This window comes from Capricornis sumatraensis, chromosome 13 (genome assembly GCF_032405125.1).
Source record: "Capricornis sumatraensis isolate serow.1 chromosome 13, serow.2, whole genome shotgun sequence".
NCBI lineage: Eukaryota > Metazoa > Chordata > Mammalia > Artiodactyla > Bovidae > Capricornis > Capricornis sumatraensis.
The window spans coordinates 50,003,433-50,029,771 of NC_091081.1; the positions used below are offsets into that span (position 1 = coordinate 50,003,433).

At 38.6% G+C, this 26,339-nt stretch overlaps 1 protein-coding gene across 1 annotated transcript in view; it reads left to right on the top strand.

Annotated features, from left to right (window-relative positions):
• The window catches only part of RARS2 (arginyl-tRNA synthetase 2, mitochondrial), a 72,436-nt gene that overhangs the window by 34,823 nt on the left and 11,274 nt on the right, over positions 1 to 26,339 (top strand). The window contains exons 6-11 of the mRNA XM_068985217.1: positions 6,897 to 6,952; positions 9,573 to 9,656; positions 12,561 to 12,637; positions 21,418 to 21,576; positions 22,642 to 22,748; positions 23,917 to 24,012. Coding sequence (XP_068841318.1) covers positions 6,897 to 6,952; positions 9,573 to 9,656; positions 12,561 to 12,637; positions 21,418 to 21,576; positions 22,642 to 22,748; positions 23,917 to 24,012 — 579 coding nt within the window. The remainder of the gene's footprint in view (positions 1 to 6,896; positions 6,953 to 9,572; positions 9,657 to 12,560; positions 12,638 to 21,417; positions 21,577 to 22,641; positions 22,749 to 23,916; positions 24,013 to 26,339) is intronic.

Sequence of the window (26,339 nt, forward strand, 5' to 3'; positions counted from 1 at the left end):
GACTCCAAAATAGTAAAATATCTGGTCTTGTAACAGGTATATCATCACTTCTGTCACTGCTGGTCAAAGCAAGTAACAAGATCATCCCTGACTCAGGCCAGGGAAGTAGATTATATCTCTTAACGAGAGTGGCAGAGAGTTTGTAGACACTTTTAATTCTTTTCCTTATATATTTACAGTGATGCAGTATACATACCCTTCTCTGGGGAGGCACTTCAGTACTCTTACACTCCTTGCTCTTACCTAACTAGCAGTAAAGGAGTATCAGTAGGAAAGTAGAATAGTATGTTGCTGCACATTTACCCTTGAAATAGTGCTATTGCCGGTTTCTTGAAATGTGAAAAGTTGCCACCCATGCACCTTCTTAATGTTCACTTCCTCTTTACCATCCCTTCTCCCCAACCAAAATCAAAATACCAAGACTAGTCTTTCTCAGTCATTGATTCTCTGGTTTTTCTCCAAAGTTTTTGTTTCCCATATAATACTCCTTTTTGTTTATGCTTATAGGAAATGTCTAAAAATAGCCTGTTCCGTTTGAGTTGTATTCTGGAGGCTTTTTGAACTGCAGTTTATTTACTTACAGATTTGCCTCTCTCAACTTTTTTCCAGAGTTAAGGAAGGCTGGAACTTTTATAAGCATCTGATCATTAATGAGAGCAGAGTCCATTTCCCAGCAGTCATCTCTGCTTTCTGTTGTTTTTCATCTGGCATTGGTGAGGGACTAGAGCTGCTTCCTCCCTTAGAAGTATTCCAGATCTGTGATTCTTATTGTGGTTTCAAAAGGGAGACAGAGAGGTAGACAGGAGGGTAAAAATTGATAGAAAACATCCTTCCTGAATTTCTTCTGAAAATGAAAGAGATGGGAAGATAGAATTTCTTTAAATGTATAGTATCTTTAATAGACCAGGTGACTTCACCCCAAAGTAAAGAGATAGAAATACTATCTTCAAGAAACTTGCCCCAGGGACTTCCCTGGTGGTCCAGTGCTTGAGAGTTCTCCTTCCAGTGCAAGGGGTGAGGGTTCAATCCCTGGTCAGGAACCTAAGATCTCACATGCCTTGGGGCCAAAATACCAAAACATAAAACAGAAGCAGTATTGTAACAGGTTCAGTGAAAACTTTTAAAATGGTCCACATCAAAAGAAATCTTTGCAAAATAGAAACTTGGGCCTTAAATTGAGATGATGATGGTGATGCTAGGTCAAGGAGCTTGCTCAGGGTCACAGAGCTAACTCTGAATCCTATATGTTTAACCTTTACTGCCTCCCTGATATAGTGATATATGGTTGGTTTCCCTATATTTTGTCAGATCCAGGAGGAGTGTGATAAAGTGCCAGGGTAGATGACTGTCTACCTTGGACTTTGGCTCTACCTGGTGGGTAGAGTAAGACTTGAAGCATCAGCAGCGGTTGCCTCTCTCCTGAGTCAGCCCTTCCTATTGTGTTCAGATCAAATCTGCAGGAGCACAGTCAGCAGTGGTAGCCATTCTTCTCTTTTATCAACACGTGTTCCCCCACCCTGCTGTTCCTCGATGTGAAGTGTTCCCACAAAACAAATTGACCTCTGGGAAAATGGGAGTCCAGGAGATCAGGGTACTAGTTTTCACTTAGTAACTGATTTGGTCATCTGGGATGGGACAGTTTATTTCTCTAGTCTCTTATATGTGGAAAATAAGAGTAATAATATCTCTTTCCTTACAAGATTGAGGAAATTACATGACGTAATATTTCAGAGTTCTAGTAAAGCATACAAGTTGTAATCCACAGTAGTTACTTTGGCTGCCAAAGGAATTGAATTTGTATTTTCCATTTCATTGTATTCCCTTCTGAGTAGGAATGTGGTGCTGGAGAATGTCAAATTGATAGTTCAAGGGAGGTTTTTTGGAGCTCTAGACAGATTCAGTTCTAATTCTAAAAAAAAAAAGTGCAAAAGTTCTAGCCAACAGGAACGTTAAAAGATGTTCAACACTGCTAATCATCAGAGAAATGCAAATCAAAACTACAATGAGATATCACCTCACACCTGTCAGAATGGGTATCATCAGAAAGATCACAAATAACAAATGTTGGCAAAGATGTGAGAAAAGGGAACGCTGGTGCACTGTTGGAGAGAATGTAAATTGGTAAAGCCACTGTGGAAAACAGTATGGAGGTTTCTCAAAAAACTAAGAATAAAACTACCATATGATCCAGCAGTATCACTCCTGGGTATATATCTGAAGAAAGAAACACTAATTTAAAAACATTCATGCACCCCGACATTCACAGCAGCATTATTTACAATAGCCAAGATATGGAAATAATCCAAGTGTCCATCACCAGATGAATGGATAAAGATGAGGTTTGTGTGGAATACCACTCAGCCATAACAAAGAATGAAAGTTTACCATTTGCAATAGCATAGATGGGCTTGGAGGGCATTGTACTAAATGAAATAAGTCAGAGGAAGACAAATACTTATGTTATTATTTATATGTGGAATCTAAAAAATAAACTAATGAATACAACAAAAAAGAAACAATCCCAGATACAGAGCACAAACTTGGGGTTACCAGTGGGGAGGGGCAAGGTAGGAATAGGGGATTAAGACATACAGACTACTATGTATGAAATAAGCTACATGGATATATTGTGCTACACAGGGCAACATTTTATAATAACTTTAAATGGAATATTTTCTTTAAAGGTTGTGATTCACTGTTGTACATCTGAAACATAAAATGTAAATCAACTATACCTTTTGGCATTTTTAAAAATGCAGAAGCTATGCAAAAACTATATTATTAGATGACATTTTTATTAGGTAATAACCTTAGTTTTTGAAAATTCAAAGGTGACAAAAGGCAGTGCAGTGAGAAGGCAGTGTCCTCCCTATCCCCAGTCTCCTGGTTCTCTTTATACAGACGTTCACCAATATCAGTTTCTTGCTTACCCATCTAGAGATCATACACATTATATATTGTTCTTCTCCTTTTTTCATTAAACAATGTATCTTATATATTCCTTTAATATCAGCACATCCATGGCCAGTTTATTTTTAGTTTTTTATAGTATTTTTTTTAAATCAGCTTTATTGAGTTATATGCTGCTGCTGCTAAGTCGCTTCAGTCGTGTCCGATTCTTTGCGACCCCATAGACGTCAGCCCACCAGGCTCCCCCGCCCCTGGGATTCTCCAGGCAAGAACACTGGAGTGGGTTGCCATTTCCTTCTCCAATGAATGAAGGTGAAAAGTGAAAGTGAAATCGCTCAGTCATGTCCGACTCTTAGTAACCCCATGGACCGCAACCTACCAGGCTCCTCCATCCATGGGATTTTCCAGGCAAGAGTACTGGAGTGGGTTGCCATTGCCTTTTCCATTGAGGTATATAGTATAGTACAAATCACTGTATTTCAACATGCAGTTTAATGAGTTTTATCAAAGATGCCAGGTCACATAACAACCACTACCAGTTATGATATCACAGTTTCTCTTTTTTTTTTTTTAACCTTCATCTGTATTACTCCCTTTTATTCTGCTTACTTGGGATTTAGTTTAAGCCTCCCTTTCTAGTTTCTTAAAGGAGAGTCTTCAGTCATTGATTTGAAACCTTTCTTCTGTTCTGATATACACACTTTCATGGTATAGATTGGTCTGCTTTAGCTACATCTCATGAATTTGCTAGTAAAGCAGTGCTAAGGGTCACCCTGTTGGCTGACCTTCTCCTAGGGATCACAGTCCTTCACTGTCCTGTTCAGTTTCATGAAACCAGTGTTCCATAAATCTTTAGTTTTCTAGTTGTTTAAGGCAAAAGGGTAATTAAGCCTAAGCCTTGTTCTTCTCTCTTGACTAGAAGCAGGAGATTACTTATTTTTTAATCCCATAGAAGAACATTTGCTTTCTTTCTAAATAATGATTACATGAATTTCCTTATAGTTTCATAATTTCACAATTGTATACAGGTATCTGTCAGATCAAGGTTTTAAATTGTAATACCCTTAAAAAAGATAAATAACAAGGCTCTGGAGACAGACCACAAGCTCTTGTTTTTACCACTTTTAACCAGCTGTGTCCTAGTTAATATCTTTTTTAATATTGAAAAACTTAGGAAATTTTCAAACATACACAAAAGAGAGTAAATGTATATTAAGCCCCATATGCTCATCATCTAGGTTCAAGAGTCCTCAAGATATTGCCAAATGTACTTCATTATCATTTTTGCTTTGTGTGTCTCAATTTTCTCATCAAAAATAAGAGATTACATCACAGTTCTTCTGACTGTTGAGTTAATGCATGTGAAGTGTGCCTGTCAGACTGTGCCTGTCAGAGAGTGAATGTGCTCTAGAAGCATTCAGTCAGTTCAGTCGCTCAGTCATGTCCTACTCTTTGCAACCCCATGAATCACAGCACGCCAGGCCTCCCTGTCCATCACCAACTTCCGGAGTTCACTCAAACGCATGTCCATCGAGTCGGTGATGCCATCCAGCCATCTCATCCTCTGTTGTCCCCTTCTCCTCCTGCCCCCAATCCCTCCCAGCATCAGGGTCTTTTCCAATGAGTCAGCTCCTCGCATGAAGTGGCCAAAGTATTTTAGCTTCAGCTTCAGCATCAGTCCCTCCAATGAAAACCCAGGACTGATCTCCTAAAGGATGGACTGGTTGGATCTCCCTGCAGTCCAAGGGACTCTCAAGAGTCTTCTCCAACACCACAGTTCCAAAGCATCAACTCTTCAGCGGTCAGCTTTCTTCACAGTCCAACTCTCAGATCCATACATGACCACTGGAAAAACCATAGCCTTGACTAGACGAACCTTTGTAGGCAAAGTAATGTCTCTGCTTTTTAATATGCTATCTATGTTGGTCATAACTTTCCTTCCAAGGAGTAAGCATCTTTTAATTTCATGGCTGCAGTCACCTTCTGCAGTGATTTTGGAGCCCCCCAAAAATGAAGTCTGACACTGTTACCACTGTTTCTCCATCTATTTGCCATGAAGTGATGGGACCAGATGCCATGATCTTAGTTTTCTGAATGTTGAGCTTTGAGCCAACTTTTTCACTCTCCTCTTTCACTTTCATCAAGAGGCTTTTTAGTTCTTCACTTTCTGCCATTAGAGTGGTATCATCTGCATATCTGAGGTTATTGATATTTCTCCCATCAATCTTGATTCCAGCTTGTGCTTCTTCCAGTCCAGCATTTCTCATGATGTACTCTGCATAGAAGTCAAATAAGCAGGGTGACAATATACAGCCTTGACGTACTCCTTTTCCTATTTGGAACCAGTCTGTTGTTCCATGTCCAGTTCTAACTGTTGCTTCCTGACCTGCATATAAGTTTCTCAAGAGGCAGGTCAGGTGGTCTGGGATTCCCATCTCTTGAAGAATTTTCCACAGTTTATTGTGATCCACACAGTCAAAGGCTTTGGCATAGTCAATAAAGCAGAAATAGATGTTTTTCTGGAACTCTCTTGCTTTTTCCATGATCCAGCATATGCTGGCAATTTGATCTCTGGTTCCTCTGCCTTTTCTAAAACCAGCTTGAACATCTGAAGTTCATGGTTCACGTATTGCTGAAGCCTGGCTTAGAGAATTTTGAGCATTACTTTACTAGCATTCAGTTCAGTTCAGTCGCTCAGTCATGTCCGACTCTGCGACCCTCCCTGTCCATCACCAACTCCCGGACCTCACTCAAACTCATGTCCGTCAAGTCAGTAATGCCATCCAGCCATCTCATCCTCTGTCGTCCCCTTCTCCTCCTGCCCCCAATCCCTTTCAGCATCAGAGTCTTTTCCAATGAGTCAACTCTTTGCATGAGGTGGCCAAAGTATTGGAGTTTCAGCTTTAGCATCAGTCCTTCCAGTGAACACCCAGGACTGATCTCCTTTAGGATGAACTAGTTGGATCTCCTTGCAGTCCAAGGGGCTCTCAAGAGTCTTCTCCAGCTAGCATTGCTGCTGCTGCTGCTGCTAAGTCGCTTCAGTCGTGTCCAACTCTGTGCGACCCCATAGACTGCAGCCCACCATGCTCCCCCGTCCCTGGGATTCTCCAGGCAAAAACACTGGAGGGGGTTGCCATTTCCTTCTCCAGTGCATGAAAGTGAAACCACCAAGAGTAACAAATGTGTTGCTTGAGAATTTGGAATGGTAAATTCTATTTCTGGTTATCCTGGGAAGCTTTCCACATAACTATTTTTATATTTTTGTTTTAATTTCTGATACTATAAATATTGATAGATATTACTCATATAAATAAGATTTGGGGGTCCACAATAATTTTTAGACACTAAAGAATTGAGAACTAGCACACTAAACTTAATTCCTAATAATGTACCTTATTTGTGTCAAAACAATCCTCTCTGAATTTCTTCATCTTTTTACCAAGCCCCTACTGTATCTGCTTGCTGAGTGTGCCACTTCTGTATATGATATGTGACTACCTTTTGAGTCACAGGATCAATTCCCTAAAGGTGGTTCTTTCTGAGATCTAATGTATCTTTGCTCTAAATGTCTGATTTTAAAAATAATTTATTTTTCGTTGCACTGTGTCTTTGCTGCGCACGGGCTTTATCTAGTTTTGGCGAGCAGGGACCAATCTTTGTTGCAGTACACGGGCTTCTCATTGCAGTGGACCACAGGCTCTAGGCTCATGGGCTTCAGTAGATGTGGTATGTAAGCTTAGTTGCTCCTTGGCATGTGAAATCTTCCTGGCTTAGGGATCGAACCTGTGTCTCCTTCACTGGCAGGCAGATTCTTATCCACTGTACCAGCAGGGAAGTACTCTAAATGTCTAATTTTTAACTGTCTTTGTCCAAAATACCAAAGGCTTTAGTCCACAATTATATTAAACTGTAGAGCTATGACCTAATTCATTTTATAACTCTCGTTTGTAGAACAGAAAAAAATAACTTTTACAATTATCTTGCAGTTCACCTAATGTTGCCAAAAAATTTCACGTTGGACATTTGCGTTCTACCATCATAGGTAAGTGCTGTTAGTTTCACAGAAAGTACTGAACATGACTTTTGGAGCAGTTTTGGTTTAATGCTTAAGTAGCAAAAGGACAAAGAAACAAAAAAGCAAAATGTATATGAGCTTAATGCTAATTAAATATGACCCTAAAATGAAAAAAAATGTTTTAAAAATGACAGAAAGAAATTTGTTTCAAAACCAAAAGATTGACTCAGAAACCAGGTATGTATATTTTGATTTTTAACTTGTTAAAAGTATGTATGCATATAAAGAAGAACTGAAAATTCATAAATGAAAACAGTTTTATGGGATTGATGGTCATCCTCCCAATTTTTTTTGTCCATATATTTTGTTTTAAAAAATAAACTCAGTCTGAGTCATATGAGTACTAACTGGAGTTTTCAAGACTGAAAATTGAAACAGGACTATCCTAACAAAGATTACTATAATACTTCTTGGTTGTAATGTTCGAGTGTACAGTAGACTTATAATTTCTATTAAAACATGACATTATATAGTAGCCCATCTTAAAACTGCAATTAGAATTGTGTAATATTAGAATTGGAAGGGACTTTAGAGTTTATCTCATATAATCTGTCTTCCAGTATAGAAATCTGTCTTTTGCATACTTAGAAGAAAGTGATTTAATCCATACTGGAATACTCTAAAGATTTGGAGAATGTCTGTACTTCTGAAATAGCTTATATTGCACTACGGTCAACTTTTGTTGTTACAGAGTTCTCAAGCAGCATTATAAGAGAGGAAATGACAGGACTTGATGAAAAAGAATATAAGAAATATAGTGTATAAGAAAAACTACATAAGTCAAAAGCATAGGAGTAATTGATGGGTAAAGCATGATAAACTTGTTTGACAGTTGTTAAGGGAAATGCTTGAACCAGGAAGAGATAATATTCATTGAAACTTACCATGTTAAGTGTTTTCATGTATTATCTGAACTAGTTTCACAGTAGCCCTGATTAGTAAGTTCTATTGGTTATAGATGAGGAAACTCAGACACCAAAAGTAACTTTCCGCAAATCACAATGCTAGTAAAGTATAGCAGCAAGGATTTGAAATTAGGTAGCCTAATTCCGAAAGCCTAGGTTCAGGCATTTAGTTGGATTTATAAGATAATAGGTGCTTCCCTGGTAGCTTAGCTGGTAAGAAATCTGCCTGCTATGCAGGAGACCCCAGTTCGATTCCTGGGTCAGCAAGATCCCCTCGAGAAGGGATAGGCTATCCACACCAGTGTTCATGGGCTTCCCTGGTGGATCAGATGGTAAAGAATCTGTCTGCAATGCGGGAGACCTGGGTTCGATCCCTGGGTTGGGAAAATCCCCTGGAGGAGGGCATGGCAACCTACTCCAGTATTCTTGCTTGGAGAATCCCCAAGCAATGGACAGAGGAGTCTGATGGGCTACAGTCCATGGTGTTGCAAAGAGCTGGACTCGATTAAATGACTAAGCACACACATAAGATAGTAAGGTAGTACAAAAAGATAGGGATACAGGCTGAGTACCAGCTGCAAAAGGTGAATTCTGTTGCTGGGACTATAGAGTTTGGGGAAGTCTGGAAGTAGGGAAACTGAAGTAGCTACTGTAATTTGTCAGCTATACCTATTGGTTAGGGGTTATTTGCAGAAAACTAGATCTCCTCTAGTAAAAGCAGGAGGGAATTTACAATGGGATATTGAATAGCTTGCAGAGTTGTTGGGAGTGCTAAAGACACTTTGGATTAAATTGACATAGATGATGCCCAAAACTACCACAGAACTTCATCATCAAGGGAGCTTCTGCCTTTTCTTCGATTACTGCCGCTGCCAGAGTCAGGAACCTGCCATTATTCCTGGTTTATTGTACCTTTGAGAATTCAGAGAAGCAAAAGAGGTCACCCATATCCTATCTTTCACTTCCCTTGGAAGTTATATGGCAGGACACTGGGACCTCTAGTAGTGATGCCACTAAAAGTCAAAGCCTCTAACACTGTGCTTTTCCGAAAAAAATAAAGGTAACTCGCTTTCCACCTTCTAGATCACAAGCAAAGTGTATCTGATTGCTCATGACTTCTGGAACCCTAACTGCAAGAGGTTCTGGGGTCTGTTACTTTTAGCTTTAGTATGTGCAGAATGGAATAGATGTCAGATGTCAAACCTGAATCCATCAGCAGTACAGAAAAGTGGAGGCCTTGGGATTCCTGTGTGCTGTTTTTTAGGGAGCAGCATGAGAGGTTGGACTTCATAACTGAAAGAAGGTGGAGTGAGCTACTTGGAAAAAAAAAAAAAACCATATGGCTAAGTTCTTTAGGGAACAACCAGATTATATATTCTTTGTTAATTACTGAGATTCTGTTATTTTCTGTCCTTGGAATTGACTTGGAATCACAATTACTCTGTGTATTCATAACCTCCATTAATGTTGATGAAAATTGTGAGATTTAGAATAACTACATCCTCCAAAATAATTTTTACTCCCTTTCCGTAATATAGATGAATACACAATAATGAATGTTTTTGTTTTTAAAAAAAGTTAGTAGATTTTGTCAAGAAAATTTTCTGTTATGCTTTGATATTAGATGGTTCTTATGCCAAAACATATAAGAATGAGAAACTATGTATTTTATTGATTACTAGGAAATTTTATAGCAAATCTCAAAGAAGCTTTAGGACATCAAGTAACAAGAATAAATTATCTTGGCGATTGGGGCATGCAGTTTGGTAAGTAAGTTTGAGGTTTTATTTTTCACATCATTGTTTTAATATCACATTACTTGATCATCTGGACAAAATATGGTCAAACTCCCATTGGATGAAGTAGTGGCTCCTACCTGTTTTTTTTCCTGATGGCTCTTTTCCATAAATCTTGTATTTTACTTATTAGAATAATTCTCATCATACAAGTAAATTTTGGGGGGAGGAAACTTCATACATACAGAACAAGTCCTGAAAAATACAGACTTTTGTGCTTTTATTAAAGTAGCTTACATTCATTAGTTAAATGTAGATGTAAGTATTAGAGGAAAAGTAAGACAATGGCAAGCCACTCCAGTACTCCTGCCTAGAAAATCCCATGGACAGAGGAGCCTGGTAGGCTGCAGTCCATGGGGTCGCTACGAGTCGGACACGACTGGGTGACTTCACTTTCACTTTTCACTTTCATGCATTGGAGGAGGAAATGGCAACCCACTCCGGTGTTCTTGCCTGGAGAATCCCAGGGACAGGGGAGCCTGGTGGGCTGCTGTCTATGGGGTCGCACAGAGTCAGACACAACTGAAGCCACTTAGCAGCAGCAGCAAGACTAGTTATACACCCTTCTCAACAGCCTCCCCTGGCCAACCTACAGGAAATGGGATTTGTCATACCCTGAGCCAGTGGCCTAGAAGGAAAACAACCTGGGATATTTTGGCTTCCTCTTAAATTGTACAAGTCATGGAGTGGGTGATTGGTCCAGATGAAAAGAGGAAGAAAAGAGTGAGACCCAAAGAGTTGAATGCCACAGATTATGTCTAATGTCTTGAGTTTACTCAGAACTGTTCGCAGCTCATATCCTGCCGTAGTTAAGGTGTGGAATGACAAGATAAATGAAGTTGATGTGGTAGGGAAGGACTAGTAGCATGTAAAATGCAAAGTTTTTATTAAAATCTCAGGCTGCTACCATGTGCATTTTAAGATCTAGCCCTTGTGTCATCTCGGAAAAGCATTCTCTGACACCCCGACACACCCTTGGCCACCTTCTCACATCACCAAGTTCCTAGTATCTAGTTCTACCCAAATGGGCTTCTCTTCTAACTGTATTCTTTTGTATGCTGCTCTCCCCTCCTAGGTGAAATGTTCCATGAAGGCATGGGCTATGTCTTAGTTATTTTTGTATCCGTCATGCTTAGCACATAATAGGCACTTAGAATGATGAAAGAATCTATCTTGAAAAGTCTTTCACAATCTATTCCAAAAGAAAGGCTAGGTAACGTTTTCAATACTAAATACCATGTTCCATATCTACTGAAATGAAATCAGAGTTTTTGAAAGATAAATTTATCATGATCTTCTCTTATGAATGTTATCCTCTCAGTTAATAAAAATCTTTTTTAGACACTAAAAAGAATAGAACTTGAACCTAACAGTGCCCTTACTATTCATTGTGGAGGAACAGAAAACATGCCTCGCATTTAAAAAACCCACCTGCGGCTCACAGTGGGCACTTAGAGTTTTGGGCTCTAAGCTCAACAGTCAGATTTAATAGATGGCATCCACTTTATATGAGTTTGACTGATTCAGGCACTTCACAGCCATTAGCAAATATGTGATTATGATATTCATTAAATTTTAGCTGCAGGGTTTTATTGTAGTGATTTTTCTCTAAAGGACTACTATGGTTAATGGTCTGTCAACATTTCCATCAAACTGTCATTGTTAAAAGAGTTTTAATTTTGGCTGTTCACCTATCCCAGATTAAAAGTTGGCCAACAGTTCTTAAGTACAGAATTAATTTTTGAAAATGTATTAGGTTGAATGTCAAATGGAATTGGCCTTTACTTTTCCTGTCTCCATTTTTCAGAATGCTTTGGGTGTCTTTTCACACCCAACTTCTAGGACCCTGAATCATGATCACATTTGCTTTTGCTTAAAAGTGAATAGTGCTGGTACTTACTTTAGTCATCCTTCTAGTTCCTGTCTAAGCTCCAAAGATTACCTACCCTGTGTTTAGCAACATTCCACTTGCTGCTGAGGCTGTATAGAAAAATGTACATCAGCAAGGCCCAGCAGCAATAGCTTCTTTAGATCTAAAGCTACATAACTGACATAGAAACAAATTAGTTTTTTAAAATTGTACTACCTATAATTACTCTTGGCCCAGGCTACATATACCCTTCAAATCCAAAATTGCAGTCACCTTTTAGCAAAATGTCTTAAGAACATAAATATTGACAGTCTGTATTAAGAATTTTCATTGTCATTTTCAAACCTCAACTATTATTTTTTTAAAAGTTCAAATTAATACCATCTCTGAATTTTGAACTTACAAAAGACTAAAAAAAAACCAAAAACTTAAACAAAACAATGGCAAGTGAAAGACAAATATATAGTCAGATAAAAGCATTTTGTCACCTTGAATGAGAAGAGTAATCAGAGTTTTACTTTCAGTTATTTGAGAACTAATAATTGTAACACTAATCTGATTCTTTATTTTCACATCTACAAATTTTAAAAGATATTTGAAATCACTTCCCATCATTGTCTTTTCACAAATTTTGAGTGTCTAGTGTGTCTAGTGCCTGGTAGCACGATGTCCTTCCGCAGAGTAGTGGCTCAATAAATGCTTGTTTTACTGATATCTTGTAGGGAGGTAGGTGTTTGGCACTGTTAGCACAAAGATAAATTAGTCCCAGACTCTCCCTTTGAGCTCATAGTCTTTGGTTTCTGTGGAATTAATTTCAGTGAGCCATTCTATATATATTGAATTTGTGATTCAATATATTGAATTTGACTTGTGTCAGTTTATGGGGTAGCAGGACATGATAGTGTGTATTTTGCAGTATTCTTAGGATGCATACCTGTTGCTTGCCATGACTGTTCTCTACTGTTCCATTTTTTAATTTTCTCATTTATGGATTATTGTGGTAGGTCTTCTGGGAACTGGCTTCCAGCTGTTTGGCTATGAAGAAAAACTCCAGTCCAGTCCTTTACAGCATCTCTTTGAAGTAAGTTGATGAAAAAAAAATTAGAAAATGCTTCATCTTTTTTCAGAGTACAGTGCAGCTTGGTAACACATTTTTACTCCCAGGGGCTTTAAAAAAAAACAACGGAACTGTTCTTAAAACAAGGACCCAAAATTATTGAAAATATTGCTTATATTTTACTAAGGACTTACTTTAATTTTCTTATCCAAATACTTCTTTTATAACTATTTTAGTTGATTTGGGACAGTATTTATTCAGGTGTGGAATCTTGGCATAAACATACAGAATATCAGATTCAGCTAAGAATTCTTTTGGTCTATTATTTGTTATGTACTGCAGCTTCCTTTGCTCTAATAACTACAATTCATTTAGACTTGAAGAAACATGAGTATATACGTTTTTGCCCTTGTTCTGTTGTAGAGGGAAGGCATATATGTGTTTCTCCAAATTTGTGTATCCTTTGTCATCTGTCTTTCAGCTCCTTTTCCTGGCTTTTGCCCAATGTGCACGTCTTTCTGTTCTACCTCATTTAATCCATTCACTCTGCTTTTCTGTCCTCAGTTCTTCCTGGAGCTTATTAATAAAGCTCTTCCTGTCCAATTAATCTCCAGGAATGTGTTTCCTTTTCATTGCCCCAGTTGTTATCTCTGGGCCTGACAAAGAGCACAGATATTACCAGCCACTTTGGTGACATATGGGGGATCAGACTAAGGTTGTGTGTAAGGAAGCGCGCTTGCCAAACAACGCTTTACCCCTCTAGCCAGAGCCACAGAGAGCACGTCGTTTTCATTTTTATTATATTATTTTGTATTTAACAAAACACATCTGATTCTTAAAGATCTTTAACATTTGTGATTTCCTCCCGAGTTTGTACCTTCAGTTGCATTTTAAATGCCTATGTTTTGATTTATGAAAGTGAAAGTGTTAGTCACTCAGTCGTGTCCGACTCTTTGCAAACCCATGGACTGCTCTGTCCATGGAATTCTCCAGGTGAGAATACTGAAGTGGGTTTCCATTCCCTTCTTCAGGGGATCTTCCTGACCTAGAGACTGAACCCGAGTCTCTTACCATCTGAGCCATTTGATTTATACTGTTAACCAAAAGATTTTTACCCCCTCTTTCCCATTGAGAGTTTTATGGATAGTCGAGAGTTTAAAAATTAGTAAATCTTTATGGTTGTCAATAAAGTATGCTGCCCTAGTGCCTGGCATTTTACTGTATTATTTTCTAAAACTATGAATAATCATGAGTATTTTTACCATGAGCTTAGTGAACCTTTCATCAGATCCAGGCCTGAGACAAACCCACAGTGCAAGAAATGCAAGAAACCACTTGGAGACCTTGTGTTGTTCAGAGCACATTCGTTAAGATAGAGTACAGTTTGACATATGAGAGTTACTCCTGGCATTTTCTCCCACCCAATTTCAGAAGTTTTTTATTTAATCCTGACAATAGTAAATGTTTGTGTCCCATAATCTTTTAAAAATTGTAGTAAAATTTGTTCTTAAACTCTCTGGCAACCTAAACATACATTTTATTCTATGCAGTTTAATACAGTTTCCAGCCTCTTGAGACTCATAAGAAGGGGGGTATCATACATCTACATTAGAGATTGTTGATTGACAGACACACATAAGGGACAGGCAAAGGGGGTACTTTCATGAATAACAAAAAACTCAAGGCATATATTGCTTTCATTAAGTGTTCTTTTGCCTAATAGCTTCATGGTGTTGTTGTTTTAGTTGCTAAGTCATGTCTGACTCTTCTGTGACCCCATGGACTGTAACCTGCCAAACTACTCTGCCCATGGGGTTTTCTAGGCAAGATTACTGGAGTGGGTTGTCATTTCCTTCTCCAGGGGATCTTTCCGACGCAAGGATCGAACCTGTGTCTCCTGCTTAGGAGGTGATTCTTTACCACTGAACTACCTGGGAAGCCCCAGTAGCTTCACAGAGGAGCAGTGTTTATAGGCAAAAGAGAGCTAGTCAAATACACCCACCTTGCTGTTTGTAATAGTAGACAGCAATCCATTAGAGCACTTATCTGCTTTCTTCCTCCTTCCTTTGCTGAATGGAGAAAAATGCAGAACCTACTATGGCAGACTCTAGGTTATTTTATCTTTGTGCTATTTTTGCAGACCCAGTTTCATTTTAAAATTATAGTTGTCACTGTAGGTTACTTCCAGCAACAGCTTTTCATATAAATGAGAACGTTTGTCCCTTTTTGAGTGGTAAGCAAATGTTAATGATTTTGTCCTGTTTCTAAACAGAAAACCTGAACCTTGGTCAAACCCATTTTTTTTCCTTCTCAAGTTACAGATGGAGCTCTTTTAGAGGAAGGATCTGTCTTCTTGGTCTTTTATCTGCAGCCTCAGACACCGTGCCTTACAGTAAATGCTTGAATGAATTTGCTTCTTCTGTTTAAGTTGTGGCATAAAGAAACCTTTTGTAAAGCTCCAAGAAAGGGCTAACTATCATAGGATACACTATTTAGCATTTGTCCAAAATTTAACTTACCATGCAGTTTACTGGTGAAGAAGCCAAGTGCCAAGCCCAAGAATCCACCACAGGCAACTTTGCTCCAGAGTGTCTGTGTGCTGCCCTGCCTCACCCCACCACTGGCTCTGCAGAGTGCCTTTCTGAGCCAGTCGCTTCCACTGGCTGTCATTATTTACAAAGCATTTTCCTTTCTTTCAAAATTAAATTGCTGTGCCCCAGGCACAATTAGTAGTTTAGCTGTCACAGTTTCAGTCTTCTAGCGTATTTGTTTTAAATTTGGCTTTGGCCATCCAGGAGCAGATTTCATGGCCTGGGTGCCTCTAATTTGCACCATGATCAGTATCCCCCCAGTTTCAGTTTCTTAGCCAGGTTAGAAATTATATCATAGTTTTAGCATTTGTTTTCTGTGATGAAAATATTTAATGTAGTCATTTCTCTGCTGCATTTCCATGCTTGTGCTTTGCTCTATCTAAAATGGTTGTTCTCTGCACCTGTAGTCATTCTTTAACCAGGACATCTGGCCATGCTGTGCATTGACCTAGGACTATTTTTTAGCCAACATTCAAAATCTTTCCTTTTCATTGTTCTACTAATTTTTCACGAACCAGAGAAGTGGCCTCCCCCAGATTGGCTGATGAGTTAAATAATATTTTTGCTGTTTAAAATTCACACTACTGATTCAAAGAAAACATTAGTAGTAAGTTTTGAAATACTTTTCAAAAAGCCTTCCCACTAACATAAAAGAAATAGTTCTTACAATGTTAATAATGTTAAATCTAAATCATAGGTATATGGGGGTCATCGTTTACTCAGGTTTAAAGATTTTTAAAAGTAATTTCTCAGAGTTCCTCCTAGATTTAAGCTACTTGAATGGACCTTAATAAAAGCTAACTCTGTACCTTTAAGAACAGAGAACCCAGTCACTTTTTTCTGTTTTCAGTTTTTTGGTTTGGTGCCTTTTTTTGCTTGTTTGTTTTTTGCTACAGAAGATTTTAGAGCTTCACTTGTTGATATTGCATATTAATTGTATTTTGAGAACTATAGAGATTCCTCTGAAATATGAGCAGCCTCTCATAAGAGGTAAATATGCCAATACAGTATGCATTAGCCTTGTACCCTATCACTGGCTTTTTTTTTTTCCCTTTGGTCATGCCACACAATTTGTGGGATCTTAGTTCCCTGATCAGGGAACAAAGCTGGGCACCAGCAAGGAAAGCACCGTGTACTAACCACTGGACCGCCAGGGAAGTCCCCTAGCACTGGCATTTGTAAAGATTCAGGATGATCCCTGTAGCATTTCGTTATTTTTACCCTGCCCCTTTTCTAAAAGGATTTGAGGTAATCACAGTGATGGGCATTTAACAAAAAAGACATAGAAAGTTGGAGATAATGTATTACTAGGTAATGTGTATGTAAGAGATTTTACCCTGAGTTTCCTGATATCAGTAGTAAAATAATAAAAACAAGATAAGGCAGGACCAAACCACGAATTTAATAAGTGATAATGTTTACTTGCTCCCATTTTTTAAAATCAAAAGACCATGTTTTTTTCTGACTTAAGAATCTCAAAACAATTTCTCAAAGTAAATCAAGCCTAAATCAATTCTAGACATATATAGGATTATATATGCAGTTAATATTCATACTGTTTAAAGAATTTAATTCAAATGTAATCTGTTGATTTAATCCACATTACTTTTTTCAGGGAAAATGATTGTTGTGATTGAGGTGGATTTTACTTGTTATAACATCTACAAGAAATAGCTTTTAAATTATAAACCTGAGTATGAACCCAGCCATCACTTTTGAGAGTGGTGGGAGCCAACTCAAGTTAGGTTAGGGATTTCCCACCTCCCAAGTCACACAGAGGCTCTTGTGTGCATCCCAAGGGAGCTGTCGAGACCTCTTCTTGGCTTCAGTGCACACTACTCTTGACTGACATGCCCAGGATCCAAGCCTACATGATGCCCTGGAGGCACCCAGCTCTGCTTGTGTGACAGACTTCACCTGGGAGGTCTTGCTTTGTCTTAGTTCCACAGGCTCGGAGACCAGCCTCCATGTGTGGGGACACTGTGAACCGCTGCCCTGTGAGGGCCTGCCGCCACCTGAGGGGCTGCCCAGCCTATGCTATCCCCAGGAGTTTTTCCCTCAGGCCCTTCTCAGTCTGGGCAATTCTCTCCTCTCTCCTGGCAACTTCTCTGCTTCACCGTTGCTCATGACGTGTCTTCCTCAAAGCCACATGCTTTCTCCCTCACCCTCACTCCCCTCAGACAGCGCTACAGTGTCCCATTGTTCTCTGGGTGTTCTTAGAACAAGAATGGAAATACCGAGCAAGGCCAGACTAAACATGTTAAGAACTCAGCCATTATCTCACCCCACTGAAATGTGGGAAGAACAGGTTTTTCAGCAGAGAGCAGTATTTATTAGGCATGTGCATGGTGACCCACAGCAAGTCAGTAACTGTCACCCTTTGATAGAGGTGTAAGATACCATGAATGTAATTATATATACGCAGAGAATAAAAATCAGAAATTCCAAACATTAAAAGAAGATAAAGGGATGGTAAAATGCTGTTTATATGCTGCTAATGATGTTCTAATGAGGAGAAGTTTGGTGATTAATACATTAGTTACATCAAACGATTTCTTTTTTTACCTAGGAAGTTTTGACTGTATTAACTGATATATTAAATTGTAATAACATGAATTTAAATTTATTTGGTATTTCATTTAATATTAGAAATTGGTCTCAACCAGAGAAATTTCTGATCAATACGTGAAACATTAAATGAACTTGTTTGGATTATAGTCAGGAATTTGTTACATGTTATTTTCTAAAATATGAGATCAAAATTAAACGCATTTTAAGATAGAGGACAAACAAATATTGAGATAAAAGAATCTTTAGTGTCAAAGTTATGCTAACCATCCTTAGCAGTTACTTTCAGTTTTAAAAACAAAAATAACCAGGAGTGGGGTTAGAACCCTGCATCAAGGAATTCAGGTGTGCCTATGTGGCTCTTGTATTCTAGAATCAAATTTAAGGACTGAGCAGGGAGTGAGAGAGCATTATCTACTACTTTAAGTTTTCACACTTATTTCTTACATTTGGGCAGGTCATCCCAAGAGCTGATTATAATTAATCAATTAAATTAGAAATAAAATGTCATGCTTTTTGGCAATCCCAACATTTAGAAATAGAAGGAATGATTAATACTCCTTTCAGGAAGTCTCAGACATTTATTTTATTCTCTTAACTAGTAATACAGCTGGCTTTTGCATTCTAGTAACCTAAAAGAAAAATTGCATCTCCATCCTCAAAAACATTTTTCTTCAACCATCCTCTAAAACACTTTTATTCAGCCACATTGTTACATATCAAATGCAATTTTAAAATTTCCTTTTTATTCCCTTTGAGTCTGAATCTAACCTCAGAAGGGGGCTGTCTTCAGAATACATACTTTCTGAGGGTAATAGATTCAAAGTAACTGTAAATTGAAAAGTGTAATTTCAGAAATGCATTGTGTAAAATTTTACTTTGAAGGAAAAAGTATTTCTTTTCTAATATGCTAATGAATGTTAATAGTTTTATATAGTACGTTTACAGGCAGATTGTTAAATGCCAATTAAGGCTCTTCTATTGTTCTGTTTGATAATGTCAGTTGATTCTCAGTAATGTTTGGTTTCTCCCTACAAATTGCTGAAATGCCAAGCTTGTCTTCGTGAATTAGGAATGGCTTTTTGTTTTAATTATTTCTATTTTAAATTTTAAGGAAGGGAGAAAAAGATTCTGGTGATGTTTTTCCTAAAATATTCTTACCAGTATTTTGAGTGTATATTTAGATTTTTTAATGTTTGACTGTTTGAGTTTAGGATCCTAGATTTTTTTTAAAAATCTAGTACCTTTACTCTTCTGAAAATAAGGGTTTTTAATATATTCACTTCTAAGCTGAATGTGCATGCACACATGCACACCACACATACATGTATGTGAGGGAGAGATGGAGAGAAGAGGGGCAAGAGAGAGGGAGAGGGTGGAGGTATTAATTTTGAGTAACAAGCCATTTATAGATATATGTATGCCTTTACTTCTGCAGGCTGGACTATTAAGCAGTTGTCATTGGATAGGTCATTCAAAAGTCAGGAAGTCTGCAGATTACTGTTTTGCAGCGACTCTCTTTTTTCCTACACCTTACCAAAAATCTTTCTCTGTGTTCTGACTGACTTATTCATAGGACCATGTAGAAATTAATTCTTTATGATAAGTATCAGGTCTCCCTAAACCACCCTCAAGTTAAGGATTCACTAGAAGGATTCACAACACTCAGCATATGGTTGAACTCACAGCTAAGATCTGTTATAGTAAAAAGATGCCAAACAAAATCAGCAAAGGGAAAAGGCACATGGGGGCAAGTCCAGAGGAAATCAGGCCCAAGCCTCCAAGTCCTTTGCTAATAGAGTCACCCAGGATGTACTTAATTCCTCCTACAACAAATTGTGACAGCCTGTGTGAAATGTTGTCTACCAGGGAAGCTCCTTGGAGGCTGATTACGTAGCCCCCCTCTATGTAGCTTGGTACTAAAATTCCAAACTCCTGGAAGAAAAGCGGGTGTTTAGCATAAACCATATTGTTTGAACAAGCAGTTTAGAGGCACTGTGATCCACTCTTACTGGTTGGATTGGTAGGAGCATTGTCAAAATTCAAGTTCCCCAGATGGCAGCCAAGAGCTAATCTTGCAGACAACACATTTTAAGGATAGCAGTTTCTAGACCTGCTGTGTTATTAACTCTTTTCAGAGTTGGACACAACTTAGCAACTAAACAACAGCAACCTTTATTTGAAAGCACTTATTTGTTCACTTTTGCAATTCCATTAATTAACATGAGCCATCTATGAAAGCTGAGGCCTTTTTAGCTTGAGATAAGTGTTCAATACCCTGTTCCTTTCGTTAGTAGTGTCTAGAGGGTATAAGCCACATTGTTGTTGTTTAGTCTCTAAGTCACGTCTGTCTCTCTGCAACCCCATGGACTGTAACCCTCCAGGTTCCTCTGTCCATGGGATTTCCCAAACAAGAATACTGGAGGGGGTTACCATTCTCTTCTCCAGGAAATCTTCACGACCCAGGAATCAAACCCACGTTGGCAGGTGGATTCTTTACCATTGAGCCACCTGAGAGGCCATAAGCCACATTATGGTTGTCTTAAAGTATTCTCCAGCAATAAAATCACTTTTTTCTACCTAAGGTTTGCTACCATGATATTTTAAGAGCATGTAAGGGTTTAGAGGTCTCATATATTTGGGTGGCTTATTTGCCAATTTTTTTTTTTAATGTCATGCTACTTTAATAGCTTGCTGGAAAAAATATGAGGATAGTAAATTTATTGTTCATGTTTCACCCTGCAAGTGAGTTACAACTTTATAGTCCATAATGCATCACTTCAATATTACTTGAGCTATATTGTTGATATTTTTATATCACTTATCAACCTTGTGGTTTAGAGACTGGAAAATGATTCTGTGAACACAAAATCCTAGCACTGAAAGAGCCCTTAATAAGCCATCCACCTGCACTCCCATCAGTGAGTGGGGCAGAGCTAAGCCAGCCAGGACGGATCATGCAAAAGCACACTGAAGTGAGTGCTTCTCACGGTTCTCAAGAGCCCAAGTTGGAGCATAATTAAGCTAACTATCCCGAAGGTCTTTCTGTATCACCTGTTTTGGTTTTTTTTTCCCCCCTGGTCTTTGCAGATTTAGAGAAGAGTTCAAAATGTTTTTCATTACTGCTAAATAACTGCTAAATCATCCTTTGGCCTTTTCTTTCCCAGATTGAACTAGTCTACTGTCTTCAGCCTTTTCTCAGAGAAGTCACAGCAATAATAATTTCACTTTTTTTTTTTTAAGAAGAAATGCTAGCTTAGTCTAAACTAGGCATTCTTGATCTAACAGTATATGAACTTGTATGAGAAGAAAAAAATTATGCATTATTTTCATTAACCTCAATCAGAAATTTAATGTTTTCCTCTGTTACTATATCACAAATATTTTTAAATATTTGAACATTAATATTTCAATGTGATTATTTCCTGTATTGTATAATCCTATGTATATGCATTTTGAGAACAGGTAGGTAGGGCTCACTAAGGGTCCATAGCAACAACAACAAAAAAAGGTTACACTCGTGAGAAGGGCACTTGTGTAACCTTTAAATGAAAATTCTCCAGATTGTTTTGTTTTCCTCTTTTCTGTTTTGAAGGTAACAGTGACTAGTAGTGTACTTCATTTAATATACTATTATGCCTTTAGGTTTATGTACAAGTTAATAAAGAAGCAGCGGACAATAAAAACGTAGCACAATCAGCACATGAGTTCTTCCAGCGACTGGAACTAGGCGACATGCAAGCACTTGCACTGTGGCGGAAATTTCGGGACCTGAGCATAGACGAGTACATGCGGATTTACAAGGTGCCCACCCACTCTCCTGCTATCCTGTCATATAATACAGCTCTTCATTGGCACTCCTGGCCGGAAAGGTTGCTTCTGAAGCTCAGATTTGTTGTTTGTCACTGAGTTGATAGTGACATACATATTGTTGGGACTCACATATTGTTCTTTGGGCTGAAAGTTAGAGCTATGAAATAAATTTAAAAAAAGAACTTCACAGGCTGAATATGAAGTGATATCCTGATACTTCGTTTCACTCTGGCATTTCTTTTCTTTCTTCTATCATCCCTTCACTTTTTCTTAACCATTGTTTCTTCTCTTGCTTCCTTAGGCATATATGTGATGGCTATAAATTTGTTCATCTAATAACCTGTTGGGAATGGGAGAAATACAACACTTAGTAAAAGACATAGAAGTTCTTTTCTCATGGACTTTACATTCTCACATGGACACAGCAAATTAAACAAATTCACGGCAATACAGATTAAACAAGAACTTTGAGAGTGTGTTCAATGGTGATGCATGCATGGAGAAAAGTGAAACTGAGGAGGGAGGATCAGATGGGCTGCCTGAGCAGGGTTTCAGCAAAGAACCCACATGGCTGGAGTAAGGAAGCGAGATGAAAAACAGTAGGAGCAGGGTCCGAGGGGTTGTAGAGTAGGGCAGGAGATAGGACATTTTCCAGGACTGTGCAGTGGAAATGGCTAGCTTCCTGCTGCGGTGGAAACGTCCCATATCATGCTGTCCAGTATGGCGGCCTCCTGCCGCATGTGGCCATTGAGCGCTTTCAAGGGCTCATACTTCAGTGTGAGTAGTGTGACAGAGAAACTGAATATTCACTTTTCTTTCATGTGCATTTGAATAACCACAGGTGCCTAGCAACTCCCCTCCTGGACAGCACAGTACCACTGTGGGGGCTTGACTGATACGGGGGAGCCACTAGAAGGTTGGAGTGCCAGAGTGACTTGATTTAATTCTTATTTTCCCCATCTGTATGACAGACTGTAGAGCATCCTATTTTGTCTTAGGGTAAGATAATAGGACTTGTAAGTAACTCTTTTTCCTTTTGTTTCTGAACCCTCTTAGCGTCTAGGAGTACACTTTGATGAATATTCAGGAGAATCGTTTTATCGTGAAAAATCTCAAGAAGTCTTAAAGTTGCTGGACAGTAAAGGACTCCTGCAGAAAACACTGTATGATCAGGTTCCTGTTCTTTAGAAAGTTCTTTGTAGTTCTTTGAAGTTAGTATTGATGTATTCTCTCAGTAAAGACAGCAGAGTCTTGTGTGCAGCTTTCCTGGCATTTGTTATCATGCTTTTTGCCATTCAGACTAGTTTCCCACATGCTGTTTTGTGCTGCCAAAGCAAAATCCTGGTAAGCTTGGGAGAAAGACTATTATCTTGTCTTTACATATGAGGAAACAAGCACAGAAAGTATACAGTGATCTGTCTAAGCTCGCACAAGCTGATCATGGTATAACTGGAATAGGGAAATGAACTCTTCATACTCAATCCTGCCTCTTTAAAAAGATCCCATCCTGTTCAAAAGGATTTAAAACAGCTTCTGAAAATAGCTATAATACAACCTGGAGCTTTTGAAAGAGTAAAATGAGGAAATCAAGAAGCAGGAGCAGAAAAAATAAGAAGTCAGGAATGATATTAGTGCATCATGCGACACACACTGGGATTCTGCTGCTTTGCTTACGGTAGGTTTCCACTTTAGCTCATCAGCCAGAGAAATGGTACCTTCATAGGAGCCCAGGCATGTGTAACACAGAAGCAAACCAGTTGCTTAGATGTACCATTTTTCGTATCACCAAAGAGCAGCTTCTCTCATCCTTTTAAGAAAGACCAGAGGATGTGGTTCACAGCATCCTCAGTAGTGTCCTTAAGGAAAATTTTTAGATTGCCTTGTACAGATTCTAATTTTTGATTGGGCAGGAAAGACAGTAACAAAATTTGGTTAATTTATTAGTCATAGTTACTCTTGCATGTTAAAAACTAACCCAATATTGAGTGTTATAATAACTTGGATTTGAAGAACATGTTTCATGGTTAAACTGCAGTTGAAATCTCGTTTTCAGCTCAGTTTGTTAGAGACTTCAGTTACCTCATCCAAAGCTACAGAATTTTAAAAGATAAGTAAATATTAAACAGATACCTACTCTTAATAGTCATTCAGTGCAGATTGCCTCCTGTTTTTCTTCATTGTTGGTTATACTGCTTATTGCTACATAAGGAATAAAAATAGCTTCCAGTTTGCCAAAGATAAGGTTATAGATACTATATTGTTAAAGGTCTTAATTCATTATGTTGTTTCAGAATTACCTTTTTTTTTTTTTTTTTTTTTTGCATTTTCTAGAAAAGGCACTGCTGTAGTAGATCTTTCAGGGAATGGTGACCCCTCCTCAATTTGTACTGTAATGCGAAGTGATGGGACGTCTCTGTATGCAACCAGGTTTGTGTCTTATATGAAGCTCGTCATTAGAATGTATGCTTTCATGTTCTTTGTTCTAGGATTAATGCTAAGACAAATCATTTCATTCTCAAAACTGTTACCAAATCCTACTTTCTTAAAATCTCTTCTCATCACTCAAGATATATTTATTGAGTTTATATTTATTGCCATTTATAGTTCCTGGAAAGGTTTAATATCATCAGAAGAGTAAGTGGAAAACTGTTTATCATTAAACATCATAAGACTTCCAGAGATGAATACACTGTTGTACAGACTATAAAATTGAAGTACCTTGTTGCCAACTATAAATATTTTATATTTGCACATTGCCAGAATATGTACTCTACAAGGAGCTCATGTTGGCTCAGTGGTATCCTCACTCTGTAAAGATCATCTAACAGGCACATGAGTGCCAGTCCGCATTCTGATTTTTGGTAAAATAGGCCACGGGGGAAGTAGGCCATGTCGCTTACATATTGTCATCTGTCTCCATGACCAAACCTGTGGAAAGGAGCAGTCTTTATTTATCAGGCTTCCCTGGTGGCTCAGATGGTAAAGAATCTGCCTGCAATGCAGGAGGCCTGGGTTCAATCCCTGGGTCGGGAAGATCCCTTGGAGGAGGGCATGCCAACCCACTCCAGTATTCTATCCTGGAGAATCCCCATAGACAGAGGAGCCTGGCAGGCTACAGTCCATGGGGTCTCAAAGAGTCAGATAGATATGACTGAGTAACTAAGTACAGCACAGGTTTATCAAGCACCCTTATTTCTGAGACAAAGCTAATAGGAAGGAGAAGGCAGGACAATACAAAAAGCACACAAGCAAAACACAGCCAGAATCGAGCACTGCTGGCAGAAGGTTCTAGTGTCTCCCATCCTAGAGTCTTAGATGACAAGCCACTTCTTTAGCATAAAGTTGTGATATTTTGTTGTTGTTGTTAACTACCATCATTTTTTCCGCAGACAACTGTAAACAACCATCCAATATCTTACTGTCCCTTAGAAAATTCTTATTTTCTGTTACTTTCGGCATTTCCTTTTATCAGTTCCATATAATTGGACTCAGGCACCTATGCATCTGAGAGGTACATTTCTTTTTCTAGATACAAAGATGTACAGTAGAAATTTTTTTTGATGCTAGCCAATTATTGCTGGACAGATTAAATAAACCTTTGAGTAGTTGTTATAAGAAATGTGTTTACTCATAAGCAATAGGGAATTAAATCTATTATCTTGTTATAAGCTATTAGTTCAGTTCAGTTGCTCAGTTGTGTCCGACTCTTTGCGACCCCATGGACTGCAGCACGCCAGGCCTCCCTGTCCATCATCAAATCCCGGAGTTTACTCAAACTCATGTCCATTGAGTCAGTGATGTCATCTAACCATCTCATCCACTGTCATCCCCTTCTCCTCCCACCCTCAAACTTCCCTAGCATCAGAATCTTACCAAATGAGTCAGCTCTTCGCATCAGGTGACCAAAGTATTGGAGTTTCAGTTTCAACATCAGTCCTTCCAATGAATATTCAGGACTGATTTCCTTTAGGATGGACTGGTTGGATCTCTTTGCAGTCCAAGGGACTCTCAAGAGTCTTCTCCAACATCACAGTTCAAAAGCAACAATTCTTCAGCGCTCAGCTTTCTTCACAGTCCAACTCTCACATCCATACATGACTACTGGAAAAACCATAGCCTTGATTAGACGGACATTTGTTGGCAAAGTAATGTCTCTGCTTTTGAATATGCTGTCTAGGTTGATATTCTTCCAATGAGTAAGCGTCTTTTAACTTCATGGCTGCAGTCACCATCTGCAGTGATTTTGGAGCCCAAAAAAATAAAAGTCTGACACTGTTTCCACTGTTTCTCCATCTATTTGCCATGAAGTGATGGGACCAGATGCCATGATCTTAGTTTTCTGAATGTTGAGCTTTAAGCCAACTTTTTTCACTCTCCTCTTTCACTTTCATCAAGAAGCTCTTTAGTTCCTCTTCACTTTCTGCCATAAGCATGGTGTCATCTGCATATCTGAGGTTATTGATATTTCTCCCAGCAATCTTGATTCCAGCTTGTGCTTCCTCCAGCCCAGCATTTCTCATGATGTACTCTGCTTGTAAGTTAAATAAGCAGGGTGACAATATACAGCCTTGACATACTCCTTTTCCTATTTGGAACCAGCCTGTTGTTCCATGTCCAGTTCTAACTGTTGCTTCCTGACCTGCATACCGATTTCTCAAGAGTTAGGTCAGGTGGTCTGGTATTCCCATCTCTCTCAGAATTTTCCACAGTTTATGTGATCCACACAGTCAAACGCTTTGGCATAGTCAGTAAAG